This window comes from Pteropus alecto, unplaced genomic scaffold, assembly GCF_000325575.1.
Source record: "Pteropus alecto unplaced genomic scaffold, ASM32557v1 scaffold177, whole genome shotgun sequence".
NCBI lineage: Eukaryota > Metazoa > Chordata > Mammalia > Chiroptera > Pteropodidae > Pteropus > Pteropus alecto.
In genome coordinates this window covers 4,581,837-4,599,543 of record NW_006442207.1, presented here as the reverse complement: position 1 = coordinate 4,599,543, position 17,707 = coordinate 4,581,837, and the positions used below count along the sequence as shown (strand labels likewise).

The 17,707-nt window shown below is 41.2% G+C and overlaps 1 protein-coding gene across 1 annotated transcript in view; it reads right to left on the bottom strand.

The window, feature by feature from the left end:
* NRAP (nebulin related anchoring protein) overlaps positions 1-10,354 on the bottom strand; it is a 67,172-nt gene extending 56,818 nt beyond the window's left edge. The window contains 7 exon segments of the mRNA XM_025039112.1: positions 265-369; positions 1,078-1,182; positions 2,263-2,367; positions 4,838-4,942; positions 9,078-9,165; positions 9,737-9,831; positions 10,146-10,354. Of these exon segments, the coding sequence (XP_024894880.1) occupies positions 265-369; positions 1,078-1,182; positions 2,263-2,367; positions 4,838-4,942; positions 9,078-9,165; positions 9,737-9,831; positions 10,146-10,217 (675 nt within the window). The 5' untranslated portion in view covers positions 10,218-10,354.
* Positions 10,355-17,707: the final 7,353 nt, after the last annotated feature.

Genomic DNA, 17,707 nt, shown 5'->3' with positions numbered 1-17,707 from the left:
CTAAAATTAATTCTTTCAGATTAATCAGATACATGCGGTTTGTCACTAATACTATTTAAAGTTTTCTCCCTAAAGAGGAGTTTTCACGAGTTCTGTGATGGCTGATATTTCTGATCTGACCATCTTTGACCTTAGAAAGTTCTTCCTGGTCCCCACACAGGACCGAGATGCCTCCTACATTCTCCCTCACTCCTCCACCAAGGAAGAAAAGACTAGAGAATCTTAAACAAGAATCACTGAGTCGTGACCTTCATCATTTCTTACGTCACTTTGAAGCTGTCCCCCCGCCTTGGCCCGTAGCAGCTCAGGGGTATCTGCCACCGTGGTGAACCTGGAGACGCGCTCATCGTGGCCTCTCTTGTATTCCACCTGATGAGGAGACAGCAGAGTCATGGTCACACCCACCAGCCTTTGTGAAGGCCTCTCCATCCTGAAACTACACCACCGGGTTATCCTCACCACCTACCCGTGGCAGGTCTTTATGGCTTGCGTTATGGGAACCACCTCAAAAAGCATTGATGCTAATGTGTAAAGTCCAAGAGAGTAACAAATATGAACTCACTGCTAAACGTGAACAAATATGAACTCACTTCATCTCCACAACAATTTCATGAGGCAGGACTATTATTTTCCCCTTTTTATATATGAGCAGCTGAGGAATAGAGAGGTTAAGTAATTTGCTCACAGTCACACACCTAGAGCCAGGATTCAAATCCCAGTATTTTGACTCCAAAATCTGAGCTCTTTACCAACAAGATACGCTACTCTTTAGGAGGACCTGCCACTTAGTTTGAAGCAGTGTCCTTAACACTAAAGCGACCTCAAGAATTTATTTGGTCCAGTCTTAGAGTGAGCTGCATGGTCTTCTCCCCATTTGGTGGATGACGCCCAGTCAAAGTACAGAGGGTAATTGATAGAGAAAGATAAAAACATGGTTTTCTCCATAACATCACACTAATGGTACCATGCCCCAGAACACTCTCTTGTTAGATTTTATCTGAATCCCAGAAGTTCGTTAATAACAAAAAAAAAAAAAAATGAACATAATCAGTGGTAAAAAAGCATTAAGACGCTCACCTGGCTGGCCAGCTGGTTGGCTCTCTTGGCCCTTTGATAAGCAGGTGTGATCATGGCTGGAAAGCTCCCTTTGCCCCTCTGTTGCTCATAGTCTTCTGTATACTCCTGCTGGTCAGAACCAACATCATCATGAGAACCAGTATGATATCAGATGAGAACTAATAAAAGTGTAATCGCAGGAATCATCAGAACCAATGCAACTGGGTTTATAAGATATTTAAACAATTCAGTCACCCAGAATAAATTGGAAAATGTTATCCAACTGATGATTTAAATAACACCTTCAAATCATATTTCCCAGGTCAAAAGGCTGCCCCTTCAATGCTTACATCAAATGATGTGGAACCTGGTACAACCCAAGGGATGCCTTTTGACTCAAAGGTTGTATGATAATGCAGCCATTAATATGCAGGAGACTTTTCTGTAACTCATCCATTAGAGATAGTTCTACCTCATTGGGAGTAAAATGTCTGCTAGCTTTCCTCCTTACTTTTTAAGTATCTCTGATGATTAGCTTTCCTAATGAGACATAGTAGCTTAGCACGTGTGTTGCTACTGTTTCCTTTTCCATTTGCTCCAGGAAAAGTCACTGAAGAGTAACAATATTTTCCAAAGTAATTTCTTCAAAGGGCAGGTGTCCCGGGTGCATGGAGAGGACTAGGGGGGACTCTGCAAATTGTTAAGGATTTCCACAGTTTGGGCTAAAATTGCCTTTTCTACATGAAAACCTACCAAGGTGTCTCTTGCTATGTTGGAGGTCAGAAGTCTACACATGGGCCATCTGGCCTGTTCCTTCTGAAGGCTCTGGAGGAGAATCTATTTCTTTGCCTTCTCCAGTCTCTAGAGGTTGCCAGCATTCTTTGGCTTGTAGCCCCAAATTGCTTTGACTTCTGCTTCTGCTGTCACATCACCTTTCTCTGACTCTGACCCTCATGCTTCCCTCCTTATAAGGACCCCTGTGATTAAATTGCTTCCACTCTAATAATCCAGGATAATCTTCGTATCTCAGGATCCTCAACTTACTCACATCTGCAAATCCCTTTGGCCATGTAAGCAACATCTCCACAGGTGCCAGGGATTAGAATACGGAAATCTTTGGGGGGAGGGGACAGTATTCTGTCTACCACAATCTTACGATAAAGGAACATTCAAATTAATTGCTAAAGTAATGTCTAGGGCCCTTACCTCACCAAGAGACTTCCGAGCCTCAACCATCCTCACAATTTCAGGGTCTGGCAGCGCTCCTGGGCACCAAGCATTCCCTTCCCCATATCCAGTCCAATAGGGTCTCTACAAAGAAAACACACAAATGCATACAGACACACACCCCACACAATTGGTTGGTAAGATTCCCCTTATCACCACCCTCCCCCCACACAGCAATGCTTACCCACACTGTTGATATTAGACAGAAATTCTCTAAAAACCATAAACTCCTATTGGTATATAGCAGGTCTCAGTTAACCAAAATGTTCAGCTAGAAAATAACCTAATATCCGAAATAATTGTACTTTCTGAAATTCACTTATCTCATAGAAGAGTTCCAAATGTAACTGAACATTTCTTTGCCCATCACTGAGCAGCAGGAAGTTGTTGTGGACAGGCAATCTGAAATTAATCAGCATCATTCATCTAAGCTTCAAAAACCTAATATTTGCTATGTGCCTAGCATTGGATTAAGCAATTAACACTGGAAAAAGAAAAGCCAAACAAGATTTTTTTGAAAGTTCCTCTTTTAAGATAATTATGACCTATCTAGAGAAATAAAACTAACGTATGAAACAATTAGTGATTAGAAATGTTTATGTGTTTAAGCATACTGTATTGAAGTTAAATACAATGAGAGTTAAAAAACAAAACAAACAAACAAAAAAAACGATGTATATGTGATGGGCCCTGTTTTGAACAGGAAGATGGAATTTGAGCTGGACCACTAGGGCTGAGGTCAGTTAACAGATGCAAAGGGAGGAAAAAGGCATCTACCTTAGAAGGTCAGTTCGGTGAAGGCAGGGATTTTTGCCTGTTTTGTTTACTAATGTATTCCAACAGCCTGGCACGACACCTGACATGTAATAGAATCAATAAATACTTGTTTAATAAAGTACAGGATAGGGAACCACTATGAACAAAAGCATGAAGGCAGAAATGGACTCCATGTGGAAGCCCGTGAGGAGACGGATTTGACTGGAATAGAGGGGAAGAGACGGAGAACCAAGTGGGCTGGAGTGGGGGGCAAGACGCACAGGTTGGGTGGAGGCAGCCTTCGGAGAACTGGAAAGGCAAATAATTCCTACGCAGGAATATGCTGAAGTACGCTAGCAATCGGGGAAGTTTAACTTAAAAGAAAAAGATTGTCCAAACTTTTATCTGGTAATACCAAGTGTTGGTGAGAGCGTGGGGAAACAGGTAGTGTCATATTCTACCAGTAGGAGTATAAAATGTACAGTCATTTTAGAGAGCAATTTGACAATATCTATTAAAATGAAAAAGACATGCACCTTTTGACCTAGCAACTTCATTTTTCACTATGTATTCTAGAGAACCACTCATTTGTGTCCAAAAGAGGCCATGCACAAGGGTGCTCATTGCAACTTTATAACAGAAAAAAAAAAAAATGGAAATAAGCTTGCACGTCAATAGCAGAGCAAGACACATCTATTCTTAACGGTTGCCCCAATACACCCATCTATGACAGCTTAAAAGGATGCTGACATAGAAATACCTCCAAAATATCTGTTAACTAAAAAATACCAGTTGCAAACCAATGCATATTGTTTCATGAGAAACCAAACTTACACATTTTGATAGAAATATATATAAACAATTTTCAACAAAAAATAATAGCTGATATTTATTATGCCTACCAATGTCCTAAGATCTTTACATTTATATACTCTTTTAATCTTCACAATAGTTCTGTGAATCAGGAACTATTTGAAGTTCAGTTTTCAGGTGAGGAATCCGAAGAAAAGAATGGTTAAATAACTCATTAAAGGTCCCTTGAGAAACGGCAGTAGGCAAGTCCAAAAGTAACTACTAAAAAAAAAAAATTATATAGATTTTGATCTGTAAATGACTAGAGGGAAGTCCAGAAGGAGACCCAGCGGATTGATAACTCTGGGGACCTCTACAGAGGAACCTGAGATTGGAAATGGTGGACAAGGAGTTAGCTTTGTAGTATTTGGATTTTTTTTTTTTTACAATAATAAAAATGTAAGTATTATATGTATAATTGAAACTGAATGGCTGAGGAATTTTGAAACGATGAGGCTGTTAATAGAGTGACCATAAATTCTCAGGTGGTGGGAGACAGCCAGGGACATCCAGGAAGCTATGTGTGACCAATGTCACCTGACAGAGGCAAATCCACAGGAGAGTACAGCATCTCGGGAGGCCCTCATAGAAGTCCAGGCAGGAGATAATGTGGATCAGAGCTGGGTTAGTGCAGAAAGGAAGGGGTGAAGCTGAGTGAAGTATCAAAGGAAGGACGGGCAGCCTTGGTTTCCAGCCGGTGGCTGTTCTCAGTGACAAAAACACAGTAGTTAGAAGGGAGAAGTAAATGACTTTGGACTGGAGCAGATATGGTTGAGGTGATGCTGAGACCTGTTGATGAAGGTCTTCTGTAGACAGTTGGAATTACAAACTGGATAAAAGAAACCCTAATTGATTTCGTCTGGAAGCAATAATGAGAATACATTTCATTTGCATAGTATGTCGTTCTTTCCTCCGTTACCAAACCCATTCACAACTCTCCTCTCACCTCATTCACCAGGGGCTGTCTGTTAGGTGTAGCTGCCACATCATTGGATTTCATGTCCCAGTGAAAACCCGATTTAAACTGTTCACCATCGTCTTGCTCATCAATCTGCACAATGAAGATGTTGTCAGTAATAGTTCCATCAAAAGACAGAAAGAAAATAAATAATATATAACTAAACTGGAAGATTTTCCTAAGTCTCAGCTGCAAAAGCATCTTAACTGCACTACAACACACACTGTGCCAGCCTCATGGTGGCTTCATCTGTTCAATCACACGGGTGGCACATACAGAGCACCTGCTGTGTGCAGAGCTCCATTCAGCAGTGCAATTAAAGAGACTTAAAAGTCTCCACAACATCAAGAATTCAGGTTAAGGTAACCTCAGGGAACACTAGACATTAGAGTAGTGATGCTTAATTTTAGTCTGTGCAACAATCACCCAGAGAGCTTGTTAAAACACAGGATCCCCAAATTCAAGCAGGTGTTCTCTTATGTTTTATAACTTTACCTTTAACATCTTCATTCATAATACACCTTCAGTTAACTTTTGTTTATAAATGTGAGGCAGGTATCAAGGTTCATTTTTTTCCTATGTGAATATCCAATCCTTCCAGCACGATTTATTTAAAGGTCATTCTTGCTACATTGAATTGCAATGGTGCTTTAGTCGTAATTCAGCAGACCATATATGAGCAGCTCTATTTCTGGACCTTGTATAGTATTTCACTCATATATTTGTCTACTCTTGTGCCAATACTACACTGAGTAAATTACTACTACATTTGTAATAAGTCTTGAAATCTGTTAAGTCCTTTAATTTTTTTCTTCAAGATTTCCTGGTTATTCTAGAATCTTTGTACGTTCATATTAATTTTAGAATCAGTCTGTCACTTTCTACAAAAAATGCCAGGATTTTGACTGAGAATGCATGGAATGTGTAGATCAATTTCAAGAGAACGAACATCTCAACATCCTCATGACCCTAGGATAGGCAGATCTTAAAGACAAGATAAAAAGGACAAACCATAAAAAAATATCAGAAGGTCTTAGATCCAAACCCGGATATCATAATTTCTGAGGTCTAAAACGGAGCCCCCAAACCTGCAATTTTAACAAGCTGAAATTTAAATCATTAATTTTATAGATGATAGAAGAAGCTCAGGGGAGAGATATGAACTTACTAAAATCTTTCATTGGGTTACGGAGCCAGGCTTAGAACCCAGGAACTCTAGCTCCCAATCAAGGCACTTTCTGTCATTGACTTCCTAGGCTGGCTAATGCTTAATGCAGCTCCAATACGTATATTTTTAAATATGTAAATTGAGAGAGATCTTTACATGCTTTTTCCCTTGGATTTTGAGAAACTACCACAAATATTACATAGCTAAGGCAGGGTTTCTTGTTGGCGACATTACCGATATTTAGGGCCAGTTAAATTCTTTCTTGTGGGGGACTGTTGCATGCACTGCAGGATGTTTATCGCCATAGCTGCTCTCTATATGCTAGATGCCAGTAGTGTTCTTACCCTCCCTTCTCCAAGTTGTGACAACCAAAAAAGTCCCCAGACATTACCAAATGTCCCCCAGGGGGTAAAATTGCCCTCCTTGAGAGCCGTTGACTTAAAGAATCAGAATCACGTGACCAAAATAGAGCGGATGCCGTATTTGCAGTCCTCCCACAGCATAAATCCAACGCTGAGGAGTGTCTGCCTCCCCAGAGACCTTTCAAGAGTTTTGTGATTATTCCGAGGGAGTAGGAAGAGAGAAAAAAGCCATAAAGGCTACTAGTGGATAAGGAAGCTTTAAGAGCTAATGTTCATTCTCCGAATAGAAGAGAACCTAGATGTTTTCGTCTTCTAAAAACTCTATTTACATCTACCAGACAGAAAATGTTACCTTAGTAAATATTTATTTTTAAAAGAGAGACATTTAAAAAACAGAAACACATCAATCTGCTTCGATTGCCAGCTCAAAATCTTTACCCTAGTCTTCTCCTTCACCACCATCTCTGAAGCACCTTTTTCTTCTTTTTTTTAATTTTTGCAAATGCACAGTAAATTTAGATTTTATTCATTTGGCAGTCTCTCTAAGATGCAAAGGGGCAAATTAATCCAGTACACTCCCTAGGGTGGTTATAAGATCTGGGGCCTAGAAGGACATAATTGTCCATTTGAATTTTTCCCTGGTAGCAAAGGAGGAGAAAGTGATCTCAGCTGTCAATTGTTTCTCACACATACACATACACACACATACACACACATACCATATATATATACAGACACACACATACACATACCACACACTTGCACACATACATGTATACACATGTGTGTATGCATATGTATACACAGCAAGTACACACATATGTATACACATGCACACGTATTCACACCTATATATACACACACATACACTCCCCATATGCACACACACATATTTATACACATATACACATATTCACAGAGATGCAAACAAATACACACACACAGGCCTCCTGGGAAGCTCACATCACTTTCTGTGGCTGGAAACAGAACCAGCGATAATCTCTCTCCAGGTCGAGCCTGTCATACAGAGTGAAAAGAAAGTGAATGCACTACCACCAAAAGAAAGGTACTATTTATTGTGTGACCTGTTGTATGATTGTAAGGTAGGGACATGCCAGTTGAGGCCGAGCACAGGATGGAAAAATACAGATATTATGAATTTTTGTAGAGAGGATAATACATACAAACAGCAGTCTGATGTGTAAGTACATCTCCTTGTGTTTAATCTGTCAAGCTCTGGCTACACAACTCTGAGACATCTGGATGTTTGTAAACACAGACAAGCACTTTTCCTTCTGGAGAGTTTGTCACCCCCTAGGTACATGGAAGCAGGCCAATGGAACCATTCAGTATCTGGATTTCGAAGTCTGATAAATCTGGATTTGCATTCATTCCACTAACTAGGTAAAACCGAGCAAGTTACTTAACCTCTCTGAGCCTCAGCCTCCCCAACTAATATAATACTGTCACAGGGAGTTCCTGTGAAGAATAAATGAGATAACGCAGATAGAGAGCCTGGCAGAGTATTTGCCACTCTGTTTAAGCATGAGCTAAATTCAGTATTTATCGTAATTTCAGGTAGCTACCCTTAGACATCAAGAGATCAAAACAAAATCCTAAAAGAATTTGCCTCCTCAGTAGCCTGGGATTGCTTGTGAATTCTTAAGGCTTGTGAATCCTCAGAAAGCAATGACATACAAACAATGAATGATCTGAGCCTCTGTGTCCTCACCAGTAAAATGGGATAATAATAGTATTTACCTTATTGGATTGCAATTTGTATTAAATGAAGTAAGCAATAAGTGTACAGTAAATGCTATGTAAACTTGTTAAAAAATAATAAACCACAATTAGTGCAAAGCATTTAGTAAAATAAGTGCTTGGCAGTATATGTAAACTCGGTCTAATATACATTTTCTTAAGGAGGAGTATGGCCTGAGCAGGCAGGACGGTCAGTATAAAATGAGGTAATATCAAGAAGGCAGATTACTAGAGAGCCTTCCACCTCATGTGCCATTTTCTAATTTTAGAAAGCCACCAGCTCCATCCCACTGGACTTCTCGTGGGACATGGAGGAAAGAAGTTAAATGATTCGTCATTTTAATAAATGCAAGTGTTCGATCAATAGCTAATCATTGACAGAACTCCACTGTTAATTTTTCAAAAGAGGTTGGTTTATCAATGTGGCCTCCTTGTCTACCTAAATATCAATTCCAAATCAAAATATCTTTGCTCTCCCCCTACCTTATGGGGAAAGAGAGGCTGCAAATAATCTTAAACACTACTGAATTCAGAGATTTAAGGGTATGAAACTGGATGTTTTTAATTTTCTATACCAAAATAATCAGGGGGGCGCGGGGAGAAGAAAAGGCTCTAGTAATATTATCTAGCTACTTTGTTTTTCTAGTGTATACAGGGCTTATTGTATAAACTGTCATCGATATGTCCAGAACTGGCAGACACAGAGAGATTACTCTGGATACTAGGTCCTCAGATATTCAAGCTAGATTATCCTGGGTATTGGCCTCTATACTGTGGTAAGGACCAATAGCAATATTTATTACTTAAATGTACTTCGCACTTGTAGGTGGAGAAAATAGGCAGGCTCACACCTAGACACAGATGCTTAAAAACCTAATAGGTGCCTGAGCTAAAAAATTTTCTTTAAGGCTATTTTTAAGTTCAAAATTAAACTTACCCCATGGATGTCTCCTGGAGACTTCTCCACATTTAGGTTTAATGGAGTATGGTAGACACTTGTGAAAGTGTTGTTCTTGGGGTTATGGCTACAAAAAAAATAAATATAAGCCAAAATTAGAAATGTACTTTATCTAAGATGACGGAATGACTTATCTTAAAGGAACAGTCAGTTTTTAAGTCAAATATAAAACAGTAATTAAGTTCACGATTTTCTAGACAATTAGTCTTAAAGAAAAAGAAATCGAATAAATTCAATATATGTAACTTCATATGTATGTAATAGCCAAATTTAACTGGAAATAATCTCCTCAAGCTTTCTGAAAAAATAAAAAAGGATTCTGAAATTATTTAAAAGAAAAAATGTTAAAGCTCTACATGCATACATCCATGACAATTACAACGTTCTGCACAATATTTAATGATTTAACATGGGGTTATAGTAATGGATTTGATTTTATTTATAAGAAATTTGAAACTTTCAACTTTCTGTCCATTACATAAAATCCCACCTTCGATCTCATCAATGATTGTATGGAAGTAAAAACTTTTGAGAAAACATTTTTTGGATTTTACCCTGGAGTGTGTGATTTGAATTTCTGATTGGCTACTTGTTATAAAAAACTCAAGAGGTAGTGGGGAGGTCCATCAAACACTTACGCATGACAGTACGGCTTTTTCTGGTGACTCACAAAGTTATTAACCGAGAGCATCATCTTGCAAACTTCACAGTGAAAACACGCTTTATGCCATATCTAGAAATTGTATAGAACAGATTTAGCAAAATTTCCCTTTTTTCAGACTCGGGATTCTTATATATCTCAGGGTAAAAAATTGAGCTTTAGGGATAAAATGGTGATTTAAAGACATGTGGCTACAATATGTTAAATAAATGAGTAACATTTTTTTTGAGACAATATAGAAGACATAGCTAAAAATGGGTAGAACTGAAAAAAGGTGTGAAACATTTTTTTTTTTGGAGGTTCAAAATAACCCACATGGCCATATGTGAGAAGATAATTTTTCCATGTTTGTTATTATTCCCAAAGGCCAAGAAACATCTACTGACCTGATCTAAACAGCTGATCTTCTCAGCAGGATAGACTCCGTACCCACACCTAGAGCAAGCCTGGACATTCATCTTGACTCCCAAGGAGAAGAAACAAAGATAGGTAACAGCCAAGAAATCCAAGAAGCAGCCCCAATCTAGTTGTCCAAGTCTCCAAAATCCTGAACCTTATTAAATTCTGGGTGCACTTTGATCATTCGAAGTCCAACTTCCACTTTCCTTTGCTGACCTTCTAGTCTGAAGTCAGCAGCTGGATGGTTTTTAAAGCTGCCACTTACTCAACGGGCTATTTTGGCGACTCGCTCAGCACGCATGCGTCTGGGAAATGAGGTGGAGGTATTTCTAGCAGACACGCTTCTCTAAATAGAAAAGTGAACTCACGACAACATCATATTTATGTGGATGACCAAATCCTGGTGTATGACCAGGCAGCATGTAGATTCACACTAGCTGTGATCATAACCCAAGAAAAGAACCCAGAAGAAAACAGCAGCACACCCTCATTCGACGATCAAATTAGAAAAGCCTGCTCTGTGAACAAGATGACTAAAGCAGGAAGGCCAGCCGCCCAAAGTACAGGAAATAAAACAGGACTGATTCACTCCACGGGAAGGGTAAATGCTGTATTTGAATTCTAGCTTTATCTATTAAAAATGTTAACAGCAGTGAGACTGAAAACTGATCAAGATATTAACTTGTGTTTAGCTTCTGCTAGAATGCACAAAGAAGAAGACATGAGAATTCTTGGTGCTTTGGCCTCAGTACGTTACGTTGCACTGTTCTAGGAATGCCTGTTTATTCCCTCGCCTCCCAGGCCTGGAGTGGGGCAGCCTGAAGACAAACCCTCTTGTCCTGGCTTTGAGAAGCATCTCATTGTCTTCGGTGTCTACCTAAATGTCATCTTAACACAGACCTTCCAGAAACTCCTTACGAAAAAGATGGTGTCTCACCCATCCTTACCCCTCGGCTAACTACCTGCTATAACTCTTATCCTGTTTTATGTCCTTCATAGCAGTCACCACTACCTGACATCTTAAATACTAGTGTCTGTATTTTAAAAAATTATCTATCTCCTCCATGAAAATATAAGTTCCATCAAAACAGGATCCTTGGTCCTTGTTGTCATTTCTATACCCCCAGTACCTAGAACAAGGACTGGCATGGAAAAGGTGCTCATTAAGTATTCATTGAATCAATGAAATAAATTTAATACTCTCATCAAAATGCCTATAGGAGCCAGAGGTAAAGTCATAGGTTATGGCAGGGACCTATCCAAATAGGAGAGCACATACCCAGCCAATTTGTCAAGCATTTTCAATGTTCTGATTTTTCCACAGAAGGCAGATATTGGCAGTTACACATAAATTTCCTTGTTTTGTAAAACACTGAGAAAAAAAGAATAAAACAAAGCCATGGGCAGTACTTGGTTGACAGTCTACCAATTAGTGACCTTTGACCTAACTGCTGAGAAGATTATGATAATGTTGGGGGATCTCCAGGTCGAATGAAATCAGTAGTACTTGTGTGTTATGTTAGGTGAGCCGGGGAGGAGGAGGCTATAAAGCAAGTGAAGAAGAGTATTAGTCACGTACACTCAGGAGCAGGTGCAGCTAGTGGGGCTCAAGTGCTCTATCATCACCTGGAGGGAAGGGGACTCCAGGTAGGGACTCCAGGCTCAGGAAGGCACCCATACTGAAATGACAGGGCAGCCTGAGTGAATGGGAAGGTAAAGGCAAAGAACAAAGACCCAAAGGCTCCCTGAATGCTCCACTCTGTCCAGATTTCTCAAGCCATACCTGGGAAGTGGGCTGGAAACCCCAATAACCACCAAGAAAAAACTCCCTCTCATTCCAAGGGGGATGACAAACCACCGTCAGAGTTCATCTAAAGAAAAATCTACTTATTCTCTGTCTAAGGCTGTGATCGATGGCATTCTATAGTTGCTATAAGTTCTTGGTTACCCTTGTAAAAATAAGGATTGCCACAGCCAAAGATATGCAATTTGATCTGTTTCACCATGTCTGCTTTTAAAAGGCACTTATCAGGTATCAGAAATCATGAGGACAGGCAACCTCAATGAACTGGAAATGGGATAGTTTAAAGAACTAAAGTGAACGTTCATTGCTGGGGGAAGATACACACAGCCCTCACTTGCTTGACAGACATTGCACATGGTCCCCCCCTGTGTCCACCCCATCTTCTCACATCTGGTAGAGCATCCCCCAAATCCTGTCCCTGTCACAGTGGCTACATCAGAACATGCCAGCCTTAGCCAAGAGCACACAGACTTCTCTGGCCTTCAGTATTATTCAGACATTTGTCTTAGCCTGGATTCCCCAGAAAATAGAACCCGAGGCAAAGGCTGACGTGCAAGGACTTTATTCAGAAGTGTCCCAGGGAGCAGAAGCACAGAGGCAGGAAATGGAGGGGAAAAGGGCAATATGAGGGTTTGTTCTCAAAGCAGCCACCACCTAATACAACGTGCACTGGATCACTTGACTTCCATCTTCCAAGAGGCCATATAAAAAACTACTACTCAGGAACATCTGCTAGAGGGAGGATTAATCTGTTGGCTCCTGTCTCCCTTTGGTAAAATTTTTGCCCCATTTGGGTGTTAACTCCCCTACATATCCACACTATGTATGTGCTTCGGGAGTCCCATAGCATCTCGCGCCTCAAAAGCGAAGACTCCAAGCCTCGGGCTCAGTGGTGATGAGCCAGAGGCAGATCACGTAGAGTCTTGCTGGTCCTTGATCAGGAGGCTTCGGCCAACACCATCACACAGTGCTTTGCCTTTTTTTAAGTCTTGACTCATGGGGAGCTTGTAGTCAATGAAATAGTCCACAGTCTTTTGTTTCACATTAATGACTATCATATTCGGTATGTGGGCAATCGATTTCCTTTTTGAACTTCAATGTAACATTCATCTCTTTTAAATTTCATCCTGGTGGTCCCACTGCTTCAGCCGGTCAACATCATTTTGTACCTTGGTTCTGTCATCCAGACTATGAGGTAATTCTTCCTGACACTGAATCATTTCTAGCACCCTCCCGTGGATGTGAAATGGTTTTGAAATTACAGAGAGATGATAAATGAGAAGTGAGGAGAAAGCTACCAGCCCTTCACTCTGTCACTGTCACTCTGGTTAGATTGGGGTTGTTCTTCCCGTGTTGCGGGTGTGTGTGTCTACCTTAGTTTAATTTTTCCCAAAGGCAAAGGCTGAAGCGAGGAACTGAATGCAGAGAATTTTGGGGGCAGTTCATCCCACAAGGTAACAGTGAGGGTTTTAGGTGAGTGAGCCAGAGAAGGGAGAAGAGTCAATAAAGGCATATTCTGAACACATTACTGCTGTGAACAAGTGGGGTTCAATCTTACTGGAGACACTCTGAGGAACCTTGTAGAATGTGCCCCAGAACTGTCCCACTGAAGAACGGGAGGCTGGGATACTTATCAATCCAACTTTCATCTCCTTTTGGTTCCAAGTTACTGTTGGGGGCATTAACTCCCTTACACCACTAGGGAACACCTGTCTGCATGAGCTGAACACATTCTGCAGCTTCAGAGAAAGCCTAGGGCCAGGGAAGCAGAGGGACGTTTCTTAAGAAACTTAAGGAGGCCTTGGTCACATGCATCAGTGAGCCTAGGCAATATGGCATAGGGTACCCCAAGGGTCAGTCATTCAAGAAAACTGGTTGTGGGCAGGGTAAAGAAAATTATTTATATGAGATGCCATGAACTCCCACTGCCTGCTCTTCAGGCTGATGAAGTCACTTCTGTTCCATCCTTGTACTCCTCTGCAGTGTGCAATGCTGTGTCCAGATACTTGGGATGGAAATGCATGAAGCAGGGCGTTGTCTCAAGCTCTCATGTTTTCCCATGTCGGAAATGCCACTCCATCCTCATCCCTATCTGTTGGAGCGTACAGGTACCAAGGGGAAGAAGCTGGTTGTTGAGGGTGTTTGAGAGAGGAAATTTCCATGAGCACCTGATGATGAGGAGTTGGTGGCTTCAGAGCAAAGTTCCTCTGTGCGGTCAAGGGCCATTAGATGGTGGGGTCAAGTTAGGCAAGTATCTTTCCTTGCCCTAGGGAAGCCGGAAGGTTGGTAATGTTGCCTAACTGGTTAGGCTTCACACTGAGTTTCAGCAAGCCATCTATTTATGTAAATTTGTTCCACAGGAAGTACTGTGCCTAGGAAAATCAGAGAAATATTTTGCCTCCCCTCAAACCTAAATCTGGTTTGAGACCACTCTTTTGTTGAAATTACCATTTGCTTTGGAAATGGGATTGTGTCTTTTGGTCTAAGACAGAGTCTACAAACTTCTGTAAAGAGTCAGATTGTAAATATTTTATGCTTTGTGAGCTACATAATTATCTCTGTTGCATCTTCATTCTCTTCTTTTTCTTCCTTTAACAAGCCTTTAAAAATGTGAAAACCATTCTTAGCTTGTACGCTGTACAAAAACATGGCCCACAGGCCACCGTGCACCAACCCCTGATCTAAGAGGTTGCTCACAGATCATCAGGAGCAACCAGACCAGCGATCTCTTGGGGGGGTTGGTGGGAAGAAGAAGGCAGAGGAAAGGATTGGGAATCGGTTCAGTCTCATTTGGCTTGGGCTTTGACTGTCTGCAGATGGAGTTTTATCCAAGTGTGAACAATAATATCCAACTGCTGTGGTTGTCTCCTGGGTCAGGGGACCATGACACACTCTGTGGGTGGCATGGAGATTTTCCTCTGAGTCAAGAAATGGATATTCCCACTGCTGAAGACCATGAAATCAGAAGAGAGGCAGCCCTTGGATTAGGGAAACTCTGGTCTATCCATCTGGGTCCAGTCAGGAGAGAGAAACCACACAGTAATCTGAACAGGAAAAGTTAATATAACAGAATATTACCTATAACAGGGGATTGGAATATCAAGAGATGGTTTAGTAAGAAGTAAAGAGAACTCTAAAAACTACAGCAATTGTAGATATAATATACTTGCAGATAACATATGTATTAGTTGCTAGGGCTGCCACAACAAAGTACCACAGACTAGAATGCTAGTATCCACAGTTCTGGATGCTAGAAGTCCAAGATCAAGGTGTTATCAGGGTTGATTTCTTTTTAGGCCTTTCTCCATGGCCTATAGATGGCCATTTTCTCCCTATGTATTTGCGCAGCCTTCCCTCTGTGTGTGTCTGTGTCTTAATCTCTTCTTACAAGGACATATTGGATTAGGGCCTACCCTCATGATCTCATTTTACCTCTAAAAATTCCATCTCCGAGGACAGCCATATTATGAGGTAGTGGTGGTTAGGACTTCCACATATGTATTTGAGTATGCGGGGGTACAATCCAGCCCATATCAGTGTAACTTAACGTAAACTAACATAACATAATATAACATGACAACATAACATGTCATTATCCCTAGAACTCAGATAAAGGGCCTAAGGAAAAGCCCTCTCTCTACCTTCTTCCTGCCCCAGGGTTGAGGTCCAAACCTTTTTGGAAAGAGCATGACCTAGATGGCACAGAAGTCACTGTGGTGCCGTGCCAGTGGAACTTGCTAGAAATCTGTCTTTCAGAACTTTCTGGAAATCTACTCTCTAGGTGCCAAAGAGAGCTTTTCATGGGAGGTATTTCAGTGGCGGCCCTCTGCTACAAAAGCATCTGAAGAGGGTGCCGGGGAAGTTTCTGGCTGCTGAGTGCTGCTGGCCACCAGGCACAACAGAAGCTGAACACTGGGAAGCCAGGTGTGCTATAAAATCCTGAGCAGGAGCCTGATTGTGCCGCAGCATGCCAAACACACCAGAACCAAGAAGCAAACCTTTTCTTCCTAGGTTCCTTCCAGCGCCCCCTACTGACAAAGCTTAACCCCAGGCTACTGGCAAAAGAAAACTACTTAAAGGGCCCAGGTACATTTTCACAGAACAAACAAAAAAAGGTGAATTTGGATCTTGCAGAAGATTTATCGATAACAACTGCAACATGAATTTCTCTGTTCAGGGAAGAAAAGGATTCTACACGGACCCCGAGCTTCCCATTCTTCCTGCTTGAAGAAGCCCGCTGTCGCCTCGGTCAAGGTTTAAGTTTGGGCCTATGGGTGGTAAAAGTGACATTTCTTTTAATTTTGGGATATCTTCCCGTGGAGTCCTTTATATCAGGGGTCTCCAGCCTTTTTAGCACCAGGGACAGGTGCTCCTATGAGAACCTAAGGCCTGATGATCTGAGGTGGAGCTGAGGCAGTGAGGCTAGTGCTGGGGAGCAGCTGCAAATACAGGTGAAGCTTCGCTTGCTCTCCCGCGGCTCATCTCCTGCTGTGCGGCCCGGTTCCTAACAGGCCAAGGACCAGTATCGGTCTGTGGCATGGGGTTTGGGTACCCCTGAGACCAAAACCTGGACTGAGCTGTGTTGCGGAGAATTGGAGAAACGATCACTGGTGGCACCCTCATAGGGATGCTGTGTCCAGCAGAATGAAGGTGGTCATGGTGAGCTCATCAATATTAGCAGCCTACTGACCAAAAGGAGCAGGCTGGAGGAAAGGTCCAGAGGGACTAGCTCAGGAGCACCCATGAGTACGGCCCTTAGGAAATCACCCAAATAGTGAATTTGGGGGTTCTTCTGAGGTATGGAGGAAGACTCAAGCTCTAATGATGTGTATATGGAAAGGAAGCATAAAACAATGACATGCGCCAAGACTAGAGAGACACAGTTAGAATAGAACGTATAGAACGCCATTTAGATCCAAAGTGCCAGTACAATTATTAGAGAGGGAAAAATTCAAAATTATTTTCCTTCCATATTCCCATGATTTTATCTGTTAATACTACGAGAACCCAGCCTCTCAATGATACCTTTGAGGTTCCTCACACCAGCTCACGATAAAGAGCTAAAAAACAAGAATGTTTCCCTTCAAACCAGCTATGTGAGCCTGTGTGTAACCGTTTTAACATTTGCATGCTATATTTTATGGTAAAGCCTCCTTGTGGATGGAAAATATTATTTTTCTAGGTGACTTGATCCTGGTTCTGTCACTAGCAAGCTTATGATGTGGGCAACTTCTCTGAGCTTCAGATTATTTATATAAAATGAGAATAGAAATTAGTTGTTAAATCTCCTTCCAGATCTAGCTTTGTGTTTCACTATATTTCAGGAATAATCTGCAAAAATTTCAATTTATAAATTACATAGAGAGTAACTTATTTGCTTTACTAATGGGACTTTTCACTTCTCGAATGATTCATAATTGAATTCCTTGAAAAAGCAAATTATCTTAGTTTCTACAATGACTTAGTTTACCCCCAACAGGAACATGGGTGTTAAATAGAGTCTTACAGCCTATCTGAGTCTGTTCCAACTATTATAACAAAATACCACAAGCTGAGTAGCTTGTAAACAACAGAAATTTCTCACAGTTCTGAAGACAGGAAATCCAAGATCAGGGTGCTGGCATGGTTGAGTTCTGAAGACTCTGTTCCAGGTTGCAGACGGCAATTTCTTGCTGTGTCCTCACGTGGTGGGAGGGACTAGGAAGCTCTGTCAAGCCTCTTTTATAAGGGCACTAATTTCATTTG